Raw genomic sequence first — 26,241 nt, 5'->3', positions numbered from 1 at the left:
GAACAGCATTCACATGCAGGCTGTGGGAGTTCCTCTTTACTGATGCAAAGACATTGAACTTAGACTGAAGTACAATACATATAATAGTAGCTTGGTAACCCTGCAATCTACACTCTCAAAAATTGTTCACTAAACAACACTAAAGTTTTCACAATCCATAGTGAACCACAATGTAAATCCGTTACAGGATAATGTATTCCTAAAATGTAAGTAAATGTTGGTTATGTTAAAAAGTTTGTGATTTTAATGTTAATTTAAAGTGGACCTATAATGCTATATTTGAATAATATATTGTAGGACCATACCTATATAATACAGATGTAGCACTGAATTTCGGACTCCAGCTTACAGCTTCCTGCCTACGGCCTGCCAAAGACCAGTATAGAGGAATGTTAAGCCCTCCCACTATTTTCCAAGAGGGCGTTGCCAGATTTTCAATTTCAGGTTTTAACCAGAAGATGGCGCTTCATTCACAAATACAGAAAGACAAGTTTCATGGACTTTCAGTTGTGTTTTGAAGAGCATTTGAACACATCAATATTTTAGATCAACTAAAGCAGGGGTGCTCACACTTTTTCAGCATGAGAGCTACTTATAAAATGATCAAGTCAAAATGATCTACCTACTACAAAAAATGCAAAACATATATTTATTTATAAATATATTGAGGATTCTTTATATCGCATGAGCCAATATTGCACAACACAACACAATTAACTATGTACATTTTTTGTCATTACCCGAGTTTACTCTGATGACTTGCACTGAATTGAATCAGCCAGGGATGCATAGTCCGGACGGTAACTGCTGACAGCCAGCCTCAAGCACACTTCCAAATGTTCATCAGTCATGGTGGAACGGTACTTGGACTTGATGATCTTCATGTGGGAAAAGGCTGACTCACATAAATAAGTGGAGCCGAATAATGCTGTCAAGGAGGTAGCACATTTCCTCATGTTGGGGTACTTTACCTCTGTGAGTAAGTTCCAGAACTGTCCATGAGCTCTGGACTTCAGCTCAATGTCAGCTTGTAGTGTCAAAATCTCATCTTCCACTACAGAAGAGTTCAGGTGAAACAGTGTTGCAATTTTTGATGCGAGTGAATCAACCTCAGCATCTTCCCGAAAAGGATAGCACATGAATGGAGCGACTGGCTCGAGCAAAGAAAAGTCTTGAAAGCGTTTGTCAAACTCTGACAGACATTTGTCAATCTGCTCTGTGTAGCGTGCAGTGTCAAGTTGCACACAGGCCTTCCTTTGCATCTCCAGCTCTGACGCCAGGTTCTGGAAGTTTGCCAAATCATGGCGCTGCAGCTTTGAGGAGAGATGTTGCATCTTTCGTTTGAAAGCATTAACCGAGCTGATCATATTGATCACTGTTTTGTCTTTTCCTTGCAGCTGTAGATTAAGGTCATTCAACATGTTGGTCAGATCGGTTAAAAATGCCAAGTCTAACAGCCACTGACCGTCATTTAGTTGCGTGTATTCTGCATGTCCAGCTACACGGAAAAACTCCTTAATCTCCGGACAGAGCTCTCGAAATCTTTGCAGGAATTTCCCTCGACTAAGCCATCTCACGTCAGTGTGTAGCAACAACTCAGAGTGGTCGCAGTCAGCATTCTCCAGATGTGCACGGAATAGCCTTCTTTGAAGAGATCTGGCGCGAATAGAACAGGCGATCTTCGTTGCAACATCCATGATCTCTTTCATGTTGAGCATTTTAGCGCATAACGCTTGTTGGTGGATTATGCAATGGTAATTTAGGAAGTCCGGGAAAGCATCGTCCTGCCTGCACTTTGCAATAAATCCATTCAAGCGGCCAACCATTGCGGGTGCTCCATCCGTGGTGATAGACATCAATTTGTACACTGGGAGCTGAGTTTTCGCGATAAAGTTTTTAAACGACTGAAATATGTCCTCTCCTCGCGTCTGTTCTTTCATGGGCAGTACTGTTAATAGCTCTTCTTTTGTAGTGATATCACTAAACACCATACGAATGAAAATGCACATCTGGGCTGTGTCACTCACGTCCGTTGATTCGTCCAACTGCAGTGAGAAACACTCGCAATCTCCAATGTCCTTCCAAAGTTGCTGGGTTAAATCCTCTGCCATGGCTTCACAGCGCCGTGTAACTGTGCTTCTTGACAGCTGGAGAGCTTTGATCGAAGATAATATTTCTGCCTTATTTTTAAAGTCTCGGAACAATGAGTCAGCTGCTTCAACGAATGCCTCTTTTACCATCTCTCCGTCTTGGAAGGACTTCTTGTTATTGACGATGATGTGACTCACCCGGAACGATGCTTCGGTGGCGGCTTTCGCTTTTGAAGTTTGTTGCGTGAAAAATGACTGCTGTCCGGACAACTGGGATTTCAGTTCCTTCACTTTTCTCTTTCTCAGCTCGCTTTTCGGCGGGAAGTCGGTGTCGTATTTTCCATGAACAGTCCGAAAATGCCGCTCCACATTCCCCTTCTTTGGTATTGCTATGGTAGACTGGCAGATGAGGCAAACGCACTTGGAAAATGTCATCGTGAAAAAAAAGTCCTCCTCCCATTCCGTATGAAAGTTATACGTTTTTTTCTTCTTACTTGGTCCAGCTACCTCACTCATTTTTATACCCTTTCATAGGTTTGAGAGAAAAAACCAAAGGCTGAAAACTGGCCGTAACTCGCTGACAAGCTTGCTAGTTAGTTAGCACTTAGCGCAGTTGTTTGCTCATGCGCAGTGACCTAAGTGTCAGACAAAATTCAGATGTCATCTGACTGGCTGCCCTGTATATCAATCAAAAGACGGGATGGATGATAGGTTGACGTCAATTTTTTTAATGTCACGCGATCTACCAATAATACCTTTGGGATCGACTGGTAGATCGCGATCGACGTATTGAGCACCCCTGAACTAAAGTATATCTAATCTTGTAATTCAATAATATATCCATCCATCTTCTCCCGCTTATCCGTGGTCGGGTCGCGGAGGTAGCAATAATATATAGTCTTTATATATTAAATAATCATAATTATAATGTAAATGTTTACATTACACTTCTTTATTTGTTATGCTCATACTTTAACCTTTACAATCGTTTGCTTTAATATGCAGTATATTTTTGTGTTTGCTTCCTCCTGCTCCCTTTCGGTCACATACTGTATGATTTATTATTATTATTAATATGAAGATTTTATTAAGATAAGATAAGATGTTACTTTATTGATTGAACATTTTAGTTTAGAATGTGCTGTCCCACGGTAATTCAGAAGGATCACAGGTCACATTCCGACCATTATTTAAAACAATAGGTGCTTTCACACCGTCTACAGTTTGATTTGTATAGAGGGAGCTCTGTCAGTTTTCGAATTACCCATTTGCTTTCGGGGAGCCCTATTTTTCAGAGCACATCCTGCTACTAAATATGTCACACGCACGCTCTGTTGACTGGCGCAGCAGCGCGGATGCGATCAATTGCTATAAAAACACTCTTCTACTAATACAGACGGTGTCACTATGCCGGCGGATGTGGCCGTTGTTGAAGCCTCTTCAGGCTCCGCATCGGCAGGCCTCTCCCTCGGTGTGGAGCTGTCAAACTCGACCCTAACGCCGCTTACAGCCGGCCAACTAAAAGTTGTTTTCCGTTCACGTTGTCATTTTTAGACTCCTTCGCTTCTTTGCTTGTGAATCCAAAAGCTGTGACGCTTGTCTGTTTTCGTTTTGCCATATTTTTTTATTACACAGCCAGATTAAAAAAAATATCAATATGAACATTTCAAATACCGCGCCGGCATCACCGCCATAACCATAGCAACGTAAGTAAGAATGCAGCGCCGCCACGTACAGATGGCAACACCCAGACATATTCACAAATATAAAACAAATATTCAGAAACTGTAATGAACAATAACTATTATTTATTTCAAGAACTGTTATTTACAGAAACTCAACATTTCTAATCTGTGTGACACAAATATGCACGATTGTTTTGGGCTCCCCCTATTTATCTCAAAGTCAGCCATCAAGGGAGCTCCCTCCCTCTTCGGGGGAGCCAAGCTCCCCCTAGCTCCCCCCCATTTCGAACAGTGTCTGTGGCTGAATGGCCAGCGATTAGGTGCGGCGCATTTATCATAGGTGATCAGAGCTAACTGCCTGCCGTCAGATTTCATTTAAAAAACAGATCTGATTTTAAGACTATTTCTGCGCTCATAGAGAATGATAAGAATAAGAATAATGCGTATTGAACTGGTTTAATTAATTAGTGAGTTTATTTAACACTAGAACCGCCAATCGGGTCAATTTGTGTGATGTGTGTTGTGTGTGTGCAATGTAACTTTTTTTCAATAAAATATTAAAGTCTCCCAGTCCGTGACTTTTACTGAAAGTGTGTTATGTAGCACCCTATGTTGTTATAAATTGCATTCTAATAGCGGGATTTGACGGGTTTAGGTAGGCCTATACAAAAAACTCTGGCGGTTCTAGTGTTAAGGTAATTAGGTACAGTAGAAGCCCTTTTTTATCAGTAACGAATTTAGAAGTTGAACATAAAAGTCAACTAACTGAGGCTCACTTGCAATGACAGTGTTGTGTCTAACTGTAAGCTTGTCACTCAGAGTAACCTACCGTTAATTTAGCTGCTGGAGAAGAAAGATCAAGGGGGGAGGGGGGGAGAGAGCTGTGGTTGATGGGCCATTAGTTGTGTAAATACACAGCTGAGAGCTGCCGTTTCATTCAGACTGTTTAAAAAACTGTAACAACGGACTATTTTTCTTAGCGGATGCATGTCAATTTAAATCAATACATACAACTATTTTTTAAATCAATACATACAACTATTTTTTAAATCAATAAAAACATTTTCTAAATCCATAAAAGCATTTCAATTAATATTGGGAGTCATGTCGTTACTTTGTTGAGAATGTGGCCGTGTAATAAGCGGGATAATTTGCAGTGACTTTTTCCTTATGGGGAAAATAACACCCGTCATGTGTGTGTAGAGGTGTGTGTGGTTAAAACACTTTCATGAAGTGAAGGAATTTCCTTCTATAAAACAGCTGTGGGCAGCAGTGAGTGTCACGGACATGAATTCATAGATCAAGGCAGACTGGTGCACACTCTCCTGTCCTGCCAGGCGACACGCCCGTTCTAAGCCGTGTCCCTCACTCCTCACATCCCAAGCATCCCCACAAGTGTATTATGTTGTTACATCGTTTCAGATGTTGTTTCAGTTGTGCTCTGTCTATGTTCAGTGATGCAAACTTGTCACCTTTCGGCGAAATTCGCCGTTTTGAATCCAAAATAAGTCGTTTGTGTGATTCATGTAGATCTGCAATACAAATATTTTTGGGGTATGGGGGGGGCTGGGACCCGGAGTAATATGCGGCCGTGAGCTGTTATGTGCCATCATGACACGCATGGTGTTCTTTTTTTATATTTTATAATGAAGTACGAGCTGTGTGCTCGAGTCTTCCTGCCTGTCGGCTCTGCTCATGGATGTATAATAAGACTCTGCTGCTCCGAGATGATGGTCTAGCTTCAGCAGCTACATTACCTACGGGTGCGTTCGTTAATATTAACTGTGCGTCCGGAGTCACTGTGGCACAGACTGGACCGCTGGTGAACAGCTGTTAGAACGGGCTGTTCAGGTGTTCAGAGCAGAGCTCCCTGTCGGAGCGGCAGAGCGTGATGTGAACTGAAACGTTTTTCTGTGGCAATATTATTTAAGGAATCGTTGAGCTAGCTAGCTAGCATACATTGTCACTATCTGCTAACGTTAGCTTTAGCCTTCTATTTCTAATCGTTTTTTTCATAGGCTATAAACAGAGGTGGTATAAGTATATATATATTGTACTTGAATAAAAGTAGAAGTATTCAGATCTTGTACTTGAGTAAACGTAGAAGCACACAGATCTTGTACTAGAGTAAAAGTAGAAGTACTCAAATCTTGTACTTGAGTAAAAGTAGAAGCACACAGATCTTGTACTAGAGTAAAAGTAGAAGTACTCAGGTCTTATACTTGAGTAAAAGTAATAGTCCCAGATTGTAGGAATACTATGTTACAGTAAAAGTCCTGCATTCAAAATGTTCCTCAAGTAAAAGTAGAAAAGTATTATCATCAAAATATAGTGAAAGTAGCGACAGTAAAAGTAGTCATTGTGCAGATTGGTCCATTTCAGAATAATAGATATGATATGTTTTATAATGATTGATCATGAAAGTGTTCTCAAAGCTGGTAAAGGTGCAGCTAGTTTAAATGACTTTGTATACTGCAGGGTAGCTTGTGGATTTACTCCAGGTGTAACTAAAGTCTGATTTAACACTTGATTATATTTCACATCATTCATCCACATCTGTAAAGTAACTAAAGGTATTAAATACATGGAGTGGAGGAAAAGTACAGCATGTAACTCTGAACTGTAGTGGAGTAGAAGAACAAAGTAGCAAAACATTGAAATACTTAAATAAAGTACAAGTATCTCAAAATTGTGCCCAAGTATAGTACTTGTTGAGTTTATGAACTTAGTTACTTTACACCATCTGGCTATAAAGATAAAAAGACTTAAGCCTTGCACAGAGGCATGAAAATACATTTTCAAAATGCTCAACAGTGCTGCCAAAATTATAAACTGACTGCTCCACAATTTAAAATAAATGCTTTTATATATTTCTATTAGATGTGACTCTTTGGCGTTTCTGTTATTATTAACACTGCTGCTTTAGTTGTTCTGACTGCTAAAATCCTCTGTCATTCCGTGGGGTGGGGGAGCCGGGGGCTCGGATCCTTGTCACCTTTTTCATACCTGATGAGTTTGCATCCCTGTATGTTAAAAAGCCACAGTCACCTTAATTCATGTAATAAAAACATCTCAGGTCAGTAACACTCAAAGCTAAATGTGCAATACCATGTTCAGCTATGTTACTATTTATAATGTTATTGTTGTTACATCAGAAGATGTACATATTGAAATGATTTCTTAACTTACAGTAGGCTATTTTTTACAATGTGTGTTGGAAGGATTTATTCAATTACAATTAACTTTTTTAAGTTTAAGGCTTTTAGAGAAGGGTGAACTATAAGCCTGAATTACATAACATTTTATACCTAAAAACATAAAAGCCACAATAAATAAATCACAATTATTCTAGTTATTTTTACCTCCCGTATTGCTTTCAACCCACCAGCTTTTATGGTGTTGTTACGTCACTAACTGTAAGCTTGTCACATACAGTCTATGGTCACTCAGAGTAACCTCCTGTTAATTTAGCTGCTGGAGAAGAAAGATCAGGGGGGGGGGGGGAGAGAGCTGTGGTTGATGGGCCATTAGTTGTGTAAATAAACAGCTGAGAGCTGCCGTTTCATTCAGACTGTTTAAAAAACGGTAACAACGGACTATTTTTCTTAGCGGATGCATGTCAATTTAAATAAATACATACAAATATTTTTTAAATCAATAAAAACATTTTCTAAATCCATAAAAGCATTTCAATTAATATTGGGAGTCATGTCGTTACTTTGTTGAGAATGTGGCCATGTAATAAGCGGGATAATTTGCAGCGACTTGTTCCTTATGGGGAAAGTAACACCCTTCATCCAGATGAGGATCCCTCCGCTACACTTTGGGATCCTGATCGACCGACGAAGCTCCATTAAAATATACATATTTTTGGTGAATTACTGAGTTTAGGCACGTTAATAACGTTTTAATGAAGTTGAATACAGTATATTCATATGTGTCAGTGATTTCATGTCAATTCGGCGAACATAAACATAAATGATCGTGGTGAAGATGATGATTAAATTAGGATTACAAATCGAGAGCCGGGCTGCATTTCCTCCTGTTCGTTTTTTTCGAATAACAAAATTATTTTGTTAAATAACAACATGGTGATGTTTTGTAAATGATTACATGTCTCTTATTTAGCACAGTAGTATGATATCCGTGACATATGGATCTTAACAAAGTTCCGCTGTACATCCAGCATACTGTATCTCACTTTATTTCACATGAGCTCCAGTGTGGAACCTCACTGCACCCCCTGGTGGATCAATGATCCATTGCAGCTGGCTTCATAATAAATTACATTTATCTATCACGGGGGCAGTCTCAAGTCAAGCTGGAGGTTTTCCCTTGAGCGAGGGCAGATCACGTACCAATCACGGCCCTCGCGTTTCAAACTGTCTGAAATGAATCGCTACATCTGTAGGGCTGCAAGATATTGAAAAAAACTGACATCGCGATTTTTTTCCCCCCCTGCGGTATATATTGCGTTTTTTTTAACTATATTTAACCGGATAAAGGTATTGTCTCCACAGATTATTTAAGTATAGTATCTAAGCGATCCGATCTCGCGACAGGGGAAGCAAACACAGACATCACAACACGTACCTTTACGGAGCTTTTACGGGAGATCGTCTCACTGTAGCTGTCAATCTGATAAAAAGACGTGTTCAATGGCATTAAAACGAGTAAAAACGCGGCTGAATCGGTTAATCCATAGGATGATAATGTGTCTGTGTAATAATTTCTTTCATTTATAATCCATAATTCAATTTTTATGTAAAAATCGGAGAGGAAAAGTTAGCTGCTAATGGGAGCCACCAGAGTTATCGCAGCTTCCGGTCTTTGCTATGCGGCAGTCTAACACACACACACATTACCAAATAAGGACTATGTGGGAGTTCCCCTCGATTCCATTGGCTCTGACGGTTAGAAAGAGATGACGATGTGGAGTGACGCGTAGCCAAAACCGGAAGCTGCATACGCTCTGGTGGCTACCATTAGCAGCTAACTTGTGTGCTCCGATTTTTACATAAAAATTGAATTATAGATTATAAACAATTGCTTCAAAGCCACAGATACATTATTAACCTATGGATCAACCGATTCAGCCGCGTTTTTTCTCGTTTTAATGCCATTGAACACGTCTTTTGATCAGATTGACAGCTACGGTGAGACGATCTCCCGTAAAATCTCCGTAAAGGTACGTGTTGTGATGTCTGTGTTTGCTTCCCCTGTCGCGAGATCGGATCGCTTAGATACTATACTTAAATAATCTGTGGAGATCTCAGCTTTAATCGGATATATTGTATATGCAGTTTCGATAAGTAATAAGGGTATCTTTATTTTGAATTCTTTGCTAAAGTGCGTTAACATTTTTAAAAAAAAGAATAAAACCGCACGTCCCTGCGGTGTGAATATCGCGCATGCGCATATCGCGGTTATCGCCATGAGACGGTATATCGTTCAGCCCTACTATATAAGGCTTATTTATACTTTTTATTTTTCAAAATACCAAACAGATCATGTATTTTATCCATTCCTCATTTCGCTCAATTTAACACTGCCTTTCATGCTCGGATTCAGTGAGAACAGCACCATCTGGTGGCCTGAAATATGTACTACAGCGTCTCCAGTGCTTTCGAACGGCAATGTCCGTGGCTGTCTCCTCCTGATTGGTGCAGTTGGCCCAATAGCCGTAGCGCAACTTTGGTGACGACATAAAAGTGTTCAAATCTGGATCAGTCTGTATCAGATCCGTTGCAGCCCCTTTTTTAGAGATTTGGGTATGGATGAAAATAGAGAGGGTTGTGTTTTCTGACACTTGGTGAGTTCCCTGGAACACCGGGGACACATATTCATGTATAAAAGACGTACAAAAGTGCATTTTGCATGATAGGTCCCCTTTAAGCATTGTGGAGCAGGCTGCACAATGAATCAACATTTTATAGAAATTGAAATATGGCTAGCGCAATATTCAAATCGCAAGCGCATCATTTGGTAAATGATAAATGTGTCGTTCCGAATTAAGTGCTGTAGTGCTGGCAAGATATCCCTACCGACAAACTGTTTCTTACAGACTTCATAAAGAAATCCTTCTTTGTTACAGTCCTCAAAATCACACTATGATCATTTTAATATATATTCCGCTCTAATATCGCAAATCATATAGCAATCAGTCAAAAATAATCTCAATAGTTAATTTTTGCAAAACGTGCAACCCTGTTGTGGAGCACACTTTTTGTTTTGTGATATTAAAAAGGGACATACTACAGCCATTTTCAGATTCCTTTTTGGGGTTTCTAATAAATCATGTTTACACGCTTTAAAGGGGCCCTATTATGCCTTTTTGGGCTCCCCTTTCCTGTAGTGGGTTATATAGGTTTGTGTGAATGTAAATGGTCTGCAAAGGCTACAATCCCTGTGTTCCCTACAGAGGGAGTTTCTCTCCCACACACTCCCCCCCCATAATCCACAACATAGTGACATCACTACGTAACAGTCAAACACTTTTATAGGGCTAGAGCTCCAACACATTGTACGTAATAGGCTAAGGGGCGTGACATCTCTAAGCGGTTGACAAATCACAACAGAGCCGGCCAGCTAACCAATCAGAGCAGACTGGGCTCTGGTTTTAGACAGAGGGTGAGAAGAGGTGCTGCAGCACAGGCAGTATGAGGAAAATAAAGAGCTTTTTGAACATTAAAGCATGGAGATATGTCACAGTAGAAACACAAAATACAAATATGAACATGAAAATAAGCTTTAACACACAGTATTTGTATGATATTGTCTGTGTGGATATACCTTTATTCAAATATCAAAGGTAGTTCTCAAATAGTTAATTGAGATTTTCAAATGTGGGGTTGGTATATTTTAATGAGCATGCCTGTCACTTAGGAAGGAGAGCCACATTCGAATAGCTTGAATCATTATTTCAGAGCAAAGCAACCCATGAAAAACTGACCGGTTTGTTTTATTTCAGTTTGACGGTTGGTAGGCAATCCAGATCCCCAAATGCTAAATATTGCTACAGAAATCCTAAACCAAGCTGCTATAACTTCATGTCCAGGAGAGTCAAGGACTTAGGTAACTCCACACCCTGTTCCTCTCTGACTCAAACTTCTACATCCCACTATCTCTCTGGCTCAGTTTCAGAAATCTAACTAACAATGTATAGCCTGCGAGTTGTTCAGTAAACACTGAATGAATGAGGAGGGAGTTAAGTGACTAATTGCCAGCCTTCATCTTTTTTTCTGTTGATCCAGGAGTGCTTGTGTACACTCTTCAGGCCTGGGCTGAGAGAATGGTTGGTATGCCTGTGCTGTTGACATAACTCTCACCTTATGCAACCCATTGTCATGTCAAGAATGACGACAATTAACATCAATTGACTGTGAAGTAATACTTAGATCTTTCATTATATGCTCCAGCTTACATTATACATTTAACAACATGAATTCACAAAAAGCATCTTAAACCTTCAATAATCATTTTCCTATCTTTATAAAAGCCAAACTCTAATGACATCATTCCTCCTTTGTCCATTATATTTGCTGTTCAGGTAGATTATTAGCTAGTTATTATCTAAAATGTCCATTTATAAAATATGTAACTACATGACAAAGGAGTATGGTATTAAGGGTATTGGCAGGTTACTATGTTTCTGAATATCACAATTAAATGTAACAATTCACATTAAGAAAAGGATTCAGAAACGTCTTGTTATGAGAGGGCACAGGGACCAACTCATCTTAATTAACTAAAGAGATCAGTGCCAAGGAGATAAACATAAGGAGGACTCTATATCAGTAAGAGGAAATGCATAAAATAATCAGATACAAGGAGATGTCCATCCTTTGACCATCGAGGAGGAGTAGGAGGGTGGATGTTTAAAAGGAATGCAGTGAAGAGGAATAAAATGTGATTTAATAGGGATCTGCGTGTGGTTATGATTATAATAATAGGAAATGTCTCTCTTATATAACCATCTTAAACAATTAACAACACACAAAGAATACACTTAATTTTTAATTGGCATCAGTTTGACCAGATTTCAATTTGTTACACTTGTTTGTTGTGAAAACAAAGTTAAAGGGGCCGTATTATGCAAATGTTCAGGTAAATAATTTGGTATTTATATTTAACCTTTTTTTCTCATACTGCCTGTGCTGCAGCACCTCTTTTCACCCTGTGCCTGAAACCAAAGCACAGTCTGCTCTGATTTACCCTTTAGCCTATCACGTGCAATGTGATGAAAAGCTAGCCCAGCAACACCTTTTCTGTTATCAGCTGTTGTCTAACCTTCCAAACATTTAACATTATTTTATTATTTTTAAAGATAATTTGCCTGATTTTGAGCTTTGAGAAGAAAAAATAAACATGAATTGAAATAAAAACTGTGATCCTTATCACTGTGCTTTTATGACTCGTGATAGAAAGAGCGTTAGGACTAAAACCTGAAGGGGTTATCTGTAGGACAAGGCTGAGTTGGCGTTGCCCACTGGGCCGCCTCTATGTAAGCACACTTGGTCATGGTTGTTTTGTGAATTGTGGATTTTGAGATCAGACGATGACGACAGTGGCACATGGGCTGCACTCTGAATCGAGGCAGTTGCTTAACCCTGGTCTTTATTTCCCTAAAATTAAAGAATAATTTTGATAACAAAAGAACTCTCAGATACTGCATAGTTCGACATTTAGCATAGCCCAATGGCCCAACGGCAAAAAAGTGTACCCTGGATGCCCAGAGCGTTTCTTTGATAGTCCAAACTAATTCCTTTACCATCTCTGTGCAACTGGACACCATTAGGCTGGAGCCCCCATGTATTTATTGTACATGAGATACTTTAGAAAAAAAACTTTAACATCATAACAACAGCTAATATTATCAGAAGGAGGTTCTGTGCGAGGTTTAGATGCGTTCTAGACCTATTTGTGAAAATGTGTATTGGCAGAAAGAAAATGATCTGACATGTTGCTAACAAAAGGAAAATAGACTGTAGTCATTTTAGTGTTTGCACTGAGAGAACTTTGATAGAACAAAGAAGTAGAGTTTTTAATTTGTTCAATATCCTTTAATGATGTCCAATAATCTGCTAATGTCCAATTATTTAAGTGGTAGAATTATGTAAGGCTGTGCTACATTGTAAAAAATTGCCTTTGTTTATTGTTTTTATATAAGATTATTTTTAAGGCCTTGTATTGTATTGTATATCCCTTCCTCAAGGTAACATTATCCATCTACTTTCCCCAAAGAATGTGTGCCAACTGTGTTCCTAAACCTGAATTTCTGGTTAATCTCTACTGGTAAGTAACATGACTCCTGGCTACTTTTTATTAATAAAGACCAACAGAAGTTGATCATCCCTCCTGCGTTCTAGTAAATAGGTAACAGCAAAGATATACCAAAGCATCAAAGGCAGTAGCTTTTCAGGTGACCTTAGTGCTTTCATAACTTGTGGTTTCCGGTTACATAGATGAGAAGGGTCAATAAGTCAGTAAACATGTGGAGGCTGAGGATCTTTATCACTTCTACGATGATACAACACTTTTGTAAGAAGAACATGGGTAACACCTAACACCCAGAACAATTGGTCTCTAACACTCCTTGTCCTTTCATTATTTAGGGTCAGGTATCCCCAACGTGTGCAATCATAAAGTCGACTCTGGCTTGAGGTACACTTATTCATAGTTTCTTATGTGCTGCCCTTGTTTAATGTTTGGTTGGCTCAAAGCAAATTGTGCCAAAAATATTCTTTGTTGACTGGGTTGTAAAACCTGGATATAGCTGAAATGTTTTGCCTGAAACAAACAAAAATTCGAATTTTCACTATGCACCCTGGGCGTTGTATGTGTTTTTGTCTGATGGTGTGTCAACAGCAGTTAGTAAGAGGCATGTTGAAAGATAGGGTTAAAGTTCAGTAACAATGTGTAGAGTTCGATAACACTGAATACTTGAGTGGTACATCGATCAGTCACATATATTACACCAAGTATATCCAACAGTAGGGAATAACCAGTCCTTTATAAATGTTACACACAATAAAATCCTTAAAACCATGTCTCAATAAACAAGAGTTCTTCAATATATCATTAAGGTTTTAGATATGGAAATGGGAATTGTAGGATTCAAATCCTTTTTTATCGTCACACACATGTAGATACAGTGAAATGTAGTACCTGCATTTATCCCATTTGAGTATTAGGGGCATTGGACAGCTACTACTGTATGAAGTACCCAGGACCCTCGCTCAACAGGAGGTGACTGAATATATTTCCCTCCCCTCTCTCTGGTCGTTACAACGGGGAAATTAAATTATGGACAAACACTTGTATTTACAATTATTCAAAATAACCAGTGGAAACCAAACCAACTGAGATCAGTCCAGCCGTGCGCCATGCCTCTTTTAAACATCACTGTTGCCGTAGTTACATTCCCGGAGGATACATCAGTGTATCCTCAGTCTAGCTCCTCCAGAGAGCCCACTCAATGCTCGATCCTCGATCTGCATTGAGAGAAATTAGATATCTTTCAGGAAGGCGCACTGACATCGATTTTTGGATCACTACCGAGGAAGCGAAAAATTTGAGAACTGAGAAAGCCTGGAGTGCAGGCACTCATTCTGAAGCTTTCCAAATGCGTTTGGTAGAAACAACAAATGTATCTCTGGCTCATTCTTCTCCAAATCGCTCGGTTGTGGTTTCTCTGCGTTCTACAATTCCTGTGCTAACATTTTACATTGCCACATTTTTGTCCAATAACAAAGACTCCTGCAAGTGCATTTCCTGCCCTGCTCCTTTGACGACGCCAAACATAATTCCTTTTTTTTCTGCTTTAATTGATGCACTGTGAAACAGAGCCAGACAAAACAAACCCAAAAGTATCAAATTCTCTCTGATTTGGACTAGCCAAACGGATACTGACCAGGGTTTGAGTTATGTGGGAGCCGAGGAGGGGTCTGAGCTCCTGTGAAAGCAGTGAAATCCTACATCTGTGGGGGTCGCTAATACATTACTAACAACCATTATTTTAATCACAAATAATGCATGTTTCAATGTAATGAGTATTAATTACGTTTACGAGGTAAATAGGCTAAAAGAAAACATGTTTTCCAAAAGAACTATGCATCCTATTCTCTCTTGAATGACAATATGCCTGCACTTTACCTCCAAGGTGCGCAATAAAGTGTGTGTGTGTGTGTGTGTGTGTGTGTGTGTGTGTGTGTGTGTGTGTGTGTGTGTGTGTGTGTGTGTGTGTGTGTGTGTGTGTGTGTGTGTGTGTGTGTGTGTGTGTCTTACTAACACATCACTCTTCTCCCTCGAACTAAAAGAAACCTGAATTACCAGGACTCAAGATTCCATCCGCACGTGCCTTTCTCTGTGTGTGTGTGTGTGTGTGTGTGTGTGTGTGTGTGTGTGTGTGTGTGTGTGTGTGTGTGTGTGTGTGTGTGTGTGTGTGTGTGTGTGCGTGTGTGTGTGTGTGTGTGTGTGTGTGTGTGTGTGTGTGTGTGTGTGTGTGTGTGTGTGTGTGTGTGTGTGTGTGTGTGTGTGTGTGTGTGTGAACAGAGGTTCATTTTTAAATGTGTGTTTTGTGTTCCTCCCCTCTGGACTGTAGGTCAAATAGTCTCTTCTACAAATATTGTACACAAACAGCCCCACCCAGGCCTACCTGCTGCACAGAGCACTTTTATATCATTATGTAATGTTGAAGTGATAAACAGGTTCATAATGGGACAAGAAAAAAGGTGGGGCGGAGGAAACAAATGAAAAGCTGGAAGATATAGACGAAGCGATTGTACAGCGTCCTCAAATAGCCTACTTTATTTTCACCAGAAACTGTTGAAAGAGAGAGTTACAACACACCTTGATCTTGACGCAACTCGATCAAATTTCAAATTTTTGGTGAATATTAACACAAGATTTTCACTCATTACAGCTCTGACTTCACCTGTTATCTATATATATATTTATAAAAAACGGACAAGTAAAATCAGGCAATCTGATTGGTTCTTAGCCGTGATATGCTGAGCATATACCACGGGTAGAATTGTAGTTACTCTTCACAACAAGTCAGTATCCCTCCGCGTCTGAGAAAAACTGTATACAGTTGGGCTGGGACAAGAAATCAGCGGAGAAGTAACGGGGCAGAAACCCTCCTTTTTTCGCAGTGGTCCAGACATAGACATCTAACGGCAAAACATATTCAGTGTGCAGTTCCTTTGGCATTAGGGCAGGGATATCTAGATATTTTCCAAGGTTTGACATAATTAATTGTGCTACTTTTAAAGCAAGCAACAATGTTTTCAAATATGTAATCAAAAAGGTCCACAAAAACGCTATCGACCAATCAGATTGCTTGATTTGTCTTGTCCGTTTTATAAATATATTTACATTTCTTCCATGACGAAACAAACTTGCAAAGCATAAGATGGAAACATTTACAGTAAGATTAACTTCGACCTCCGGGGGGGTCTTACTATGGAGGAGTGGATTGAGGAGTGATTGAGAAGCAAAAATGCAGTCCCATTGTAACACATTCTCTTCTGCCCTTTCCATTATGTCCACAAACAGCAGGGTATTATTATCGATATTATCATACCTGTCAAGCCAATGAGATTATCCCATGGGGTCGCAACAGACAAATGAGAAGTGACACTACAATTGGGAAAATTACTCATTATTAAAAAAGTTACAACTTTAGGAGTGGTTGAGTGCAAACTATGAGAAAAGGGTAATGGCAGGTCTCAGTACCACTCCTGTGAGACAATTGCCCAAATCAATTACACATTTCAGGCATATGTTCACCTCCGTCCCTTCTGAATGTCCATCCAGTTCTTCCCTCGGTCTCAATCTCTTATCCAAGTGTTACCGTAGCGATGAGGGGAGCCACATGAGGCTTGCACCTGAGGGCTAATTGCCGTGTCTGCAGTTTCTATGGTAGCAAAGGTAAACAATGTATACCGGGTAATGTATCACCGTGGTGATAAACTCAGAGCAGCTTTTAAGAGTTGTAAAAGAGGTAGTTTAACAGCATGTTGGGGGAAAACTGAGGACATGGACGCTAGAATACAGAACAAGTGGTCGGAATCCTTCATGTGCTATTAATTACGTTGATATGATTGGTTTATAGTGAATGTCTGCATGAACAGATTCTTTCACAAACTCGAGATCATCTTGTGGTGAGATCACATCAGCCATGGGGCCAGATTGCTCTTAAAGTAGGGGGGAAATGGTCCCTTCCCCACTTTCTCTTATATCCAAACTTGTCCTAAACTCTGTCTTTCATTTAATCTAAACTGCTTTAAAGTCTTGTGACACCAAATCAGGCCATGGCATAGAGTTAAGTAAAAAGGCCAATGACCCAATCAGACTCCTTTCTCGGACCACGCCCATCTTTGAACTGGACCTTAATTTGAATCTCAACACATGTGTGAAGTTTTCTGTACGGTTACAGTGGTCCACATCAAGACAAACACTTGGAATATTACTCAAAAGGACTTCTGTGGTTCATCCTTCCCCAGGAGCAGATTTTTCTATGATGACACACAGACTCACAAGATGTAACAAATATCAGTGGTTCTGTCCCTGCTGGTAATACCCACAACATAGGGTTAGGCCGGGGTTATTACTCTAGGATGCAGCCAAAGACAAATTGTACCATTATTTGGCATTTAGCAGGTGTTAATATGGATTTGAATGGTAATATTCAACCAAGTCCCCCCCTAACCCCCTCAATCTCCCCCTCCTCTGCTGGCATTCTAATGAAAGACAATCACATCATTGAGCAGAAAAAGATCCATGCATATGAAGGTCTGCATTCCAGGACTCCAGCAAGCAGACCCGCTCACCCTCCAACATTCCATCCACAAAACCTGTCAACATCCACCAGCACGACCTTGACAATCAACATGAGACTCCAAGTAATTACATTATTATTACTCCCTCTTATTCTCCTGTATTCACTATGTCTGTTCTATTTTTCATCTGTGCTTGGTTTCATTTTCACATGCTATTGGCATTTCCTCTCAGAGTTTTTCTCAACTATTCTATTCAATTTGACTCACTTCCTGTCTCATTTTCGACATATGCTGACGGTGTGCTGAGCTTTTCTATAGAGTCTCCGTTGTTCATTCATTTAAATTCTCATTTGCGATTCCACTTATTAAATGATAAGCATACTATCCCCCCAAATGCATGACTACAGAGATACATTCTCCTGTACGCAAAAATACGACGTCTACCCTGTTCAATTTGTTGACATTTCAAATCCACATAAATAAATGGTAAAAACATTTAACAAAATGTTCCATGGGCTACTTAGTGTAGAATGTCCACATCCTGGTCAGAGGTATACAGGCCTTGCTGGTTCAATTCCTTTAAGACAAAGGGACAGGAGAACAGCAAGCAAAGGTGCACCTATGACTGACACACAGATTAAGGGGATAAGCAATTTGGTATTTGCTCAACCTGCACTGAGAAATTCACACAATTTAACATAGGGCTGCTCAATTAATCGTATTTTAATCGCAATTACGATGTTGGCTTGCAACGAAATAAAACGATTCTTTTTTTTATTTATTATTATTTTAAAAAACTTTTTTTATTGGTTTTTCAGTTGAATTATACTTAAAGTTCAAAGGTAGTAAACTATTAAAAACATATTGTTCACATTTAGTTTTTCAATAAATGGATGTTTTCAAAGTAAATGGATAATCGTTTTTAATAATCGTGATATCAATTATTCACCCAAATAATCGAGATTATGATTTTTGCCATAATCGAGCAGCCCTAATTTAACATACCACTTCCCTGGCTGCTACAGATATTTATACTTTGGGTCCATCTTGCCAAAACACCTTAAATAGCTCAGATACGGTACTGAGTTTTAGAGACAACAAAAATAGGGATATATTTTGAGCCAGAATTGCCTTTTCTGTTCTTCTTCTTCTAGTGTTTGGGTTTATGCTTCTTCACTTGTACTCTTCGCAGCCGGTGTGGATGTAAAGACAACTAAATACAGTTTATGGAGGCGGGCCCCCGTTCATCCCATAAAAGTAGCTCAGTGGAGTAAAAAGAGCAAATGGCAAACTTGGGTTGTCCTTTATTATTATCCACATTTTACAACCTTAAGGACCTACTGAGTTCAATCAGTGGTATTCAAGTATTTGTACTGGGTAGTTGATTAACCTGAAGAAAAATGTATCCGCTGATTTACAGAGGTCTCTTTCCTAATGTAAGTCAATGGGAAAAGGTCTTTCTGGGCCCAATGATACGGATGTTGTAGTACCACCGTTTGGTCACCACAAAGATGTGCTTCAACGCCTACTCACCTCAATGGGGCTTGGCAGCCGTTGTCTGTACTCAAATATTGTTAGAAGCATCGCTCTGTAACACCAACGTGTAATCATGGGTGGACTTAGTGATTATGTAGTCCTAACAGAGGGACACAGATTCTGAATGGGAGCAATCGGTATCTAATACAAACCAGTTTAAATTTTTGACATATAAACAGCACCTCTGTTTGATTGTAAACCTAGCTGGCTAAGGCAGGCAGACAGGCAGACAAACACACACACACACACGCACACACACACACACACACACACACACACACACACACACACACACACACACACACACACACACACACACACACACACACACACACACACACACACACACACACACACACACACACACACACACACACACAGGGTCATCATTACAGAATACACTTAAAGGTGGGGTAGGTAAGTTTGAGAAACCGGCTTGAGATACACTTTTTGTTATATTCCATGGAATGCTCTTAACATCCTGATAGCAATGAATATCTGAAGTGCTTTGACAAAAAATCCATTAAAAAATGTCATCTGTGGAAGCCGTGTCGCTGTAAAAAGCACGACCAATCATTTTAGCCGGCCCGGCTAAAATAACTGGATGGCCTACCTGTCTGTCAGCCTTCCATCTGTGCACAAACTTATCTCGTGCCCTCATTGGTCATGTGCTCCTTCGTGTGTGTTGGATGAGGGGCTCTGTAAGGAAGTAGCAAATTTCTTCCGGCTGTGTATTTTCAAATTCTAGCGCACTCGAGCTGGTTCCTCCAAAATTACCTACCCCACCTTTAACATCTGCTGCCTCAAAAAGCACACATCAGAAGACTAAGGAAATGATTTGTTGAGTGAATTAACACTGATGTATAGTGCAGTGAATCTCAAGGTAACACAGAATAAGACAGAACAGCCCATTATAACATTGGCATATAATTCTGCAATAAATGTAACTAAAGAGGAAAAAATAGTGTGAAACTCCCTCTGGAGGAAGCTTTGGGATTTGGAACACATTACAGGAAAGGTAAAAATAATAGGGCCCCTTTAAAACACACTAATGATGACATTATTTATTGATGTGTTTGTTTTATCGACAGAAATCATTGGCAACTATTTGGATAATATAACAATATGCCGACACATAGACATTTCAAGACACATGCTTGGGTTAACAATTAACACATTCAACAATTTTATTTTTTATAGAATCACAATTCATCAATGATTGCCAGTGTCACGATGATATCTCAAAACAAACCTTTCCACGGAAGGCAAATCTGCATTATTTCAACAACATTTAACGTAACCTCGAAGGACTTTTCGTTTTCAAAGCAATCCAAGCACAATTAAAACCTCTTTAAAGTCACACTAGGTTACCGAAAGTTGATACATTAGGTTTTTGCACTACTATTTACGCTGCTTGGTGGAAATACCATTTACTGCCAGGCCATAAGGCATCATTAAAGAACTTGTGGTGCAGGTTTATCATTTGCAGTTCAACCAAGGTCTCTAAGTGACTTTAAAAAGGAGACAAAGTAAGAACCATTTGTTTTGTAGCCATACATGGAGGACAAATTAAGTAAGGGTTATATTTTATTCACAACTGGAATGTCCTTGTGACTCTTGAGACTTCAATTGTCACATTTCAGCAGTCATGTGACTTTAGAATTTTAATGTCATTTCTTTCAACATATTTTCCCCTCGAGGCTCAAACCTTGAGTTAGACTTCTGCAAAACACTAACCATGCTGAATCATGCCGCCTAAACAAGTCGTAGTTATAATTGAAAATAAATGAAAATGTGTGATGACCTTTGCATTTTGTGGAGGATATTGTGATGCTAGCAGTTAACAAAGGAAAACCACTAACGACTGAAACTTTGAACAGCCAGTGTGAATGTGTGAAAATGTGTCTGGCTGTTGTAAGGGTCTAACTACATATATAACTTTCACACCTGCCAACATGTCAGACACCACATGTGCAGAATGCTATCTAAGTACAATATCTGAAAGACAAAAAAAGTCTGAAAGTCCATATTTTGTATGACTTATATCAGTGACTGAAGCCCTATAGATGTGAAAGAAGAACAGAAAAATGCAATTGTGTAAACTTTGAATACTGATATACACCCACACACAATGCATGAGAGGGTAAGCCATGGAAATGTGAAATATGTCGGCATGAGATTTATGCAAACTTGCTGTTGTCTCCCTCCTCACACACAGGGAAACACACAGAGACAGAGAGAGCTCAATTAGATGGGGATTCACCTTACAACAAATGATGGGAAGCTTCTGTTTTCAAATCTGCACTCTTTTTTGAGCTCTCAATCCTTGGGATAAAACAGTCTCGCTCTCTCTCTCTCACTCTCACACACACACACACACACACACACACACACACACACACACACACACACACACACACACACACACACACACACACACACACACACACACACACACACACACACACACACATCCTACATGCTAATCCCACTGGTATCACCTGAACGCCCCTCCCTGCTATGCTCCTTTCCTCCAGATTTACACAGGCACGGAGCCAGACCCCTCCCTGTGTGTCTCTTTCCGCTCCGGGAGGAGGAGGAGGGGGAGGGGAGCTGGGAGTTATTTTTTCCCCAGTAAAGTCAAGTGAGAGACCATTATACACCTGTTACTAACAGAGCCTCTCAACTTCAAAAAACATCCAATGCAGCCAATTTAAATGACTTGTTCGCAGCACGTCATGGCTGTCAACATAATGGCTCCCCAGGCAAGGTTTATAGGCTAGGGGACATTTTCCTCTGGTTTCGCTATTTAAGGGGCATTAATAGAGCCGCTTACATTTTAAAACAGGTGCAACTGCTTTTCAAATTATGAGTGTAGGGCAGTATGCTAAAGGAACTAAGTAAATGTACTCAAGTACTGCACTTACAATTTTGACTTGTACTTTACTTGATTGGATACATTTTTTGCTCATTTGTTCTTCTACCCGATTAAAATTCAGAGGTAAATGGTGTACTTTTATTCCACTACATGTATTTCATATATGTAGTTACTTTACAGATCTTGATTATTAATGTGAAATATAAACAAAACTTAAAAAGGACTTTAGTTACACATGGAGTAAAATGCACAAGCTACCCTGCAGTATACAACGTCATTAAAACTAGCAGCACCTTTACCAGCTTTGAGAACACTCTAATCATGCATCAATAATTATAATCAAATCATATAATATATTGGAACCAGTACTGGAATGGGCCAATCTGCACTTTTACATTTGGTACTCGAAGTATATTTTTCATGCTAATACTTTTCTTCTTTTACTTGAGTGACATTTTGAATGCAGGACTTTACGTGTAACAGAGTATTCCTACACTCTGGTAGTTCTACTCTTACAAGATACTTCTTCCACCTCTGGTGCGGGGCTACAGCCTTGACTTGACGCCATATTCGTGGTAGAAAGACCTTGATGTTTTTACAAAATGTGTCATTTTGTAAAAACATTAAGCCACCTGTCAGTTTCTTACACACCCTGACGACCCTCCTGTTAACAGGTATTTTCTCTATGTCATATGTCTCTGGTCAGACCCTACCTGTGCCTCCTCGGTGCCACTGTCCCTGTCCAGCTCCCCGATATAGTACTGCTCCATCCATCGCCGTGCGTTCTCCGAGTGCCGGTGTGGGGGTCCTTCCATCTCCTCGCTTACGTCCTTCCCTGACCTCCGGAGTATCAGCGCCTCCCCGCCCGGGTGCATCCGCAAGAAAGAGGTCACGTCGTAGACCCTGGTCCCCAGACGCACCCAGCAGGAGTCCTTGGAGCAGTGGCGGGCCACCTCCCTCTCCGTGAAGAACCGTGGGGACGTGGAGGGAGACATATTGATAACAAATAAAATGCAGAAAAGTGAATACAGGGAGGAGAGCAGAAATACCTCCTCGGGGGACCGTGAACCTGACTGCTGACTGAGAGTTCAACTTCACCGCTGACATCCAGGGGCAGTAAACTCTTAACTATTCTCCATAGGACAGCAGCGAGAGGCGGGGACTCTGAGGCGTTCAAATAAATACTCGGTAAACAGCCTAGATTTAGTAATAATCGCAGCAGCCTACAGGTTTCAAAACTTGAAACGCCTCCCTGGGGGTGGTTTTTGTTGCTTATACAAGCTTTAGACAACGGTTTGTTGTCTCCTAGCACCAGTTCTATGTAAGACTACCACAATTACCGATTCTTACAAGTTCCCTGAAGGCATCCAGACGCACCTGTTGCTCTGAAAACACTCTTCGCGCGACAATAAAGATAACTTCTCAAGGCTGATGTGTAAAGCAAACATAAAACTATTTTATTTTTTAATCACATTTTATTTTAAATACTTTAACGTAGGTTATTTCAAATAAAGATCATTATGGACCTCAAATAAACAGTGACATAACATGTCATATAATCCGTCATCACTTCCTAATCGATAACATGGTCCATGACCATAATGAGTTTACCTAGCTACTATGAGGCATTAAATGTCTAAAATATAAGCCCAGATACATCTAAATAACGACTGCACCTAACGTAAATCTGTCACTGTGTTCTCTACTGCAGTTTCTCAATATAGAGACAGAATTATATTTCACCAAATCTAAAAAAACGGGTTCATGTATCATCTCCAAAAAAGGTCAATTAAAATAAAGATTGTCGATAAAATGTTAATGTTTTTTGTCTCCTTTTATTTATTCCTTAAACAGAGGGGGTTTGTTTACAGAGGATGTGTCTTTGTTTACACATCTGTGCCGTGCGTTATCTTCCGAACAGATGAGCTCTGGTGCCTTCACGTAGTGTCGGAAAAAATCCATAAAGAAAAATATTTTTCTAATTTACTAACATGTGTTGTCTAAGGGGCAGAGCGTGAATGCAGCTGGGTCATTCCTAGCATTCGGTGCCATTTAGGTCCCCACCACATTATATCATATATTTTGTATTTAAAAGGTCTAATCCTTATTTTTTAAAAGCTTGGTTTTAAATGTTTATACCCTCTACCATAAAACAACAATGTTATTTAGCCAGGATATTAAAAATTCTAATTAATGACTCTGATTTTAGCACAAGTAGGCTAAATTGCTGTGTCCCCAATCATGTTTGCTCAACTTCTGTAACAGATATACATAAGGAAATCAAACAAATGTATGACCCTTTTGCTAATATTCCTCACCAAATTGAAATTGTTGTTATTAATTAATTTGTATTGAAAATAAAGTGTGTGTCCCCTGTTTGAATGTCCCCCCTGTTACTCTGATTTGAATCCCTCTGGACACGCCCCTTTACTGTATGACTCAAGAAGAAGATGGATACATTTTGAGTGGGAAATAATCTTCAAGAAGCAGAGTGATTGCGTTCTTCCTGCAACGTTTTTCTAATGTTTTAAAGAACTTAACTATTGCGGTAAAGCATAAAATGTCCACCCTGTTATGCTCATTTTTTAGTGGAACTGATCATTTGTTTTACATTTAGAAAATATGGTGAATATATATCTATCAAATATATGTTTCTGTTGTCACCAAGTGCTAGCTTGATTATCATCACACATGTAGCAATAGCCAAGTTTAGCATAAAATGTCCACCCTGTTACCGTCCACCCTGTTACTATTTTTCACAGTAACAGGGTGCACACACAGTAACTGCGGATGGTAAAAAAAAAATATGTAAGCATAATATCCTGAGCTTGACCAAAATATTTTACTTATACTTTAACAAGCCATCATTCAGATTAAATTAAAAAAAAACATGGAAAATTATGTTTTTTATTTTTGAATACCCTAGCTGAAATGGCACCGAATGCTAGGAATGACCCAGCTAAGGTATAAGGCTTTTTGTTTTAATTTTTAGTACAATTTACTTAAATAAGCTATTTAATAGAACTGACGTTTGCTATAAACCCACTGTTGAAAGGTCTGCAAACAAAATTCAATGGTTGCCGATGAAAAACCCATTCTTCTGTGTAACATGTGACATTTAGGACCTAATTCGAGAATTTCGGGAAAGTTACTGATAGTCATAAATGCAGCGTGGGAACATGCAGTACTAATGTCAACACTTTAAGTAGCTACAATACTTAATTATGCATATTTGAATTCAGCATTCACGACGATTCACATTAATAATAAAGACCATATAGCTTAACTACGCTCACAATAATGAATACTTAACCCCTGAGGTAGAGCGGTCTGGAAAACAGCAGGGGGCGCAATACAGCTTACATAGTAAATGGGTGAGGGTGAGGTGTTGACATGAAGACAGCAGTCTTCAGATAGTTGGTGAAACATCACCTGAAAAAATTACATAATCTCATTCCTTAGGTTTTAGGAAGGATAGGGAACAGCATTTTAGTATAACACACATCATGTTATATCAGAATTAAAAAAAATCATCTCTTGTTATATTGTTATGCTGACCCATTTTTCTCTTTGCATGTCAAGGCAGAAATAACATTAAAACAAGCTCCTTGACTTTTTGTTGGAATCTCAGATGCTAGTACAAAATAATTCACCTTCCCTTACAGAATTAACCCTCCTGTTGTGTTCGGGTTGAATTGAATTTTGGATGATTTAGTCAACTTTGTAGACCATGGTCTAAAGAAATAAAACATACTTGTGATAAAACACACACACTAGATGTGTCCCCTCCCCCCCCTTATGTGTCCATCCCCCCCATGTGAATCACACCTGGCACACACAAACAAACACACACACACAGAACAATTTGACACATTTCGCGCTCTTATGTGCCCATCCCCCCGACATGGATCACACCTGGCACACGCAATACATGTTCAGTGTCTGTTCTTTGTATATTTACTGCAGTTTTTTTATGTATACCAGTAGTCTGATACAATATTTACAGTTTGAAATAAGCTTGTATTGTTACCAGTAGGCTTTCTTTGATTTATTAACACACATTTTCTTGATATTTGGCAATATTTCAAAAATAAATGTTAAACTTGAAGTTTACAAGATGAATAAAGAAAATAATCCTTTGCATAATGTGTTTAAACAACATGTCTACAGTGACCCTTATTAATCTGGGATGAGGGACCACAAGTAAACACTGCTTTGTACCAAAGAGGCTCTATTATGTTTTTAGGGTTTTCCCTTTCCTGTAGTTT

The 26,241-nt window shown here is 39.4% G+C and overlaps 2 protein-coding genes across 3 annotated transcripts; both read right to left on the bottom strand.

Annotated features, from left to right (window-relative positions):
- Positions 1 to 746: 746 nt before the first annotated feature.
- Positions 747 to 2,525, bottom strand: LOC307038790 (general transcription factor II-I repeat domain-containing protein 2-like; the record flags this gene model as incomplete). The annotated part of the gene is made up of 1 exon (XM_079680467.1): positions 747 to 2,525. The coding sequence occupies one exon, from the start codon at positions 2,523 to 2,525 to the stop codon at positions 747 to 749; it is 1,779 nt and encodes a 592-aa protein (XP_079536593.1).
- An 11,236-nt stretch (positions 2,526 to 13,761) lies between these two features.
- Positions 13,762 to 25,695, bottom strand: LOC307041820 (fatty acid 2-hydroxylase-like). Of its 2 annotated transcripts, none has more exons than XM_079685362.1 (2): positions 22,687 to 25,695; positions 13,762 to 14,268 (listed from the first exon to the last, which is right to left on the bottom strand). In XM_079685362.1, exons 1-2 carry the CDS (start codon positions 22,966 to 22,968, stop codon positions 14,212 to 14,214), a joined length of 339 nt encoding a protein of 112 aa, XP_079541488.1. In that variant the 5' UTR covers positions 22,969 to 25,695; the 3' UTR covers positions 13,762 to 14,211. The 2 variants fall into 2 exon arrangements, with proteins under 2 accessions (XP_079541488.1, XP_079541489.1); XM_079685363.1 differs by lacking the exon at positions 13,762 to 14,268 and adding an exon at positions 18,378 to 19,147 and having other exon boundaries at positions 22,687 to 25,694.
- Between the last annotated feature and the right edge of the window lie 546 nt (positions 25,696 to 26,241).

This window comes from Notothenia rossii (assembly GCF_949606895.1).
Source record: "Notothenia rossii genome assembly, chromosome: 5".
Taxonomy (NCBI): Eukaryota; Metazoa; Chordata; class Actinopteri; order Perciformes; family Nototheniidae; genus Notothenia; species Notothenia rossii.
This window is presented reverse-complemented; position numbering and strand designations above follow the sequence as displayed.

Coding starts and splice junctions, on each gene's coding strand:
- LOC307041820 (XM_079685362.1), bottom strand. CDS start 22,968: ATGTCTCCCTCCACGTCCCCACGGTTCTTCACGGAGAGGGAGGTGGCC. Junction 14,269..22,686: donor GTGGCACCGAGGAGGCACAG/GTAGGGTCTGAC, acceptor CTCTCAATGCAG/ATCGAGGATCGAGCATTGAG.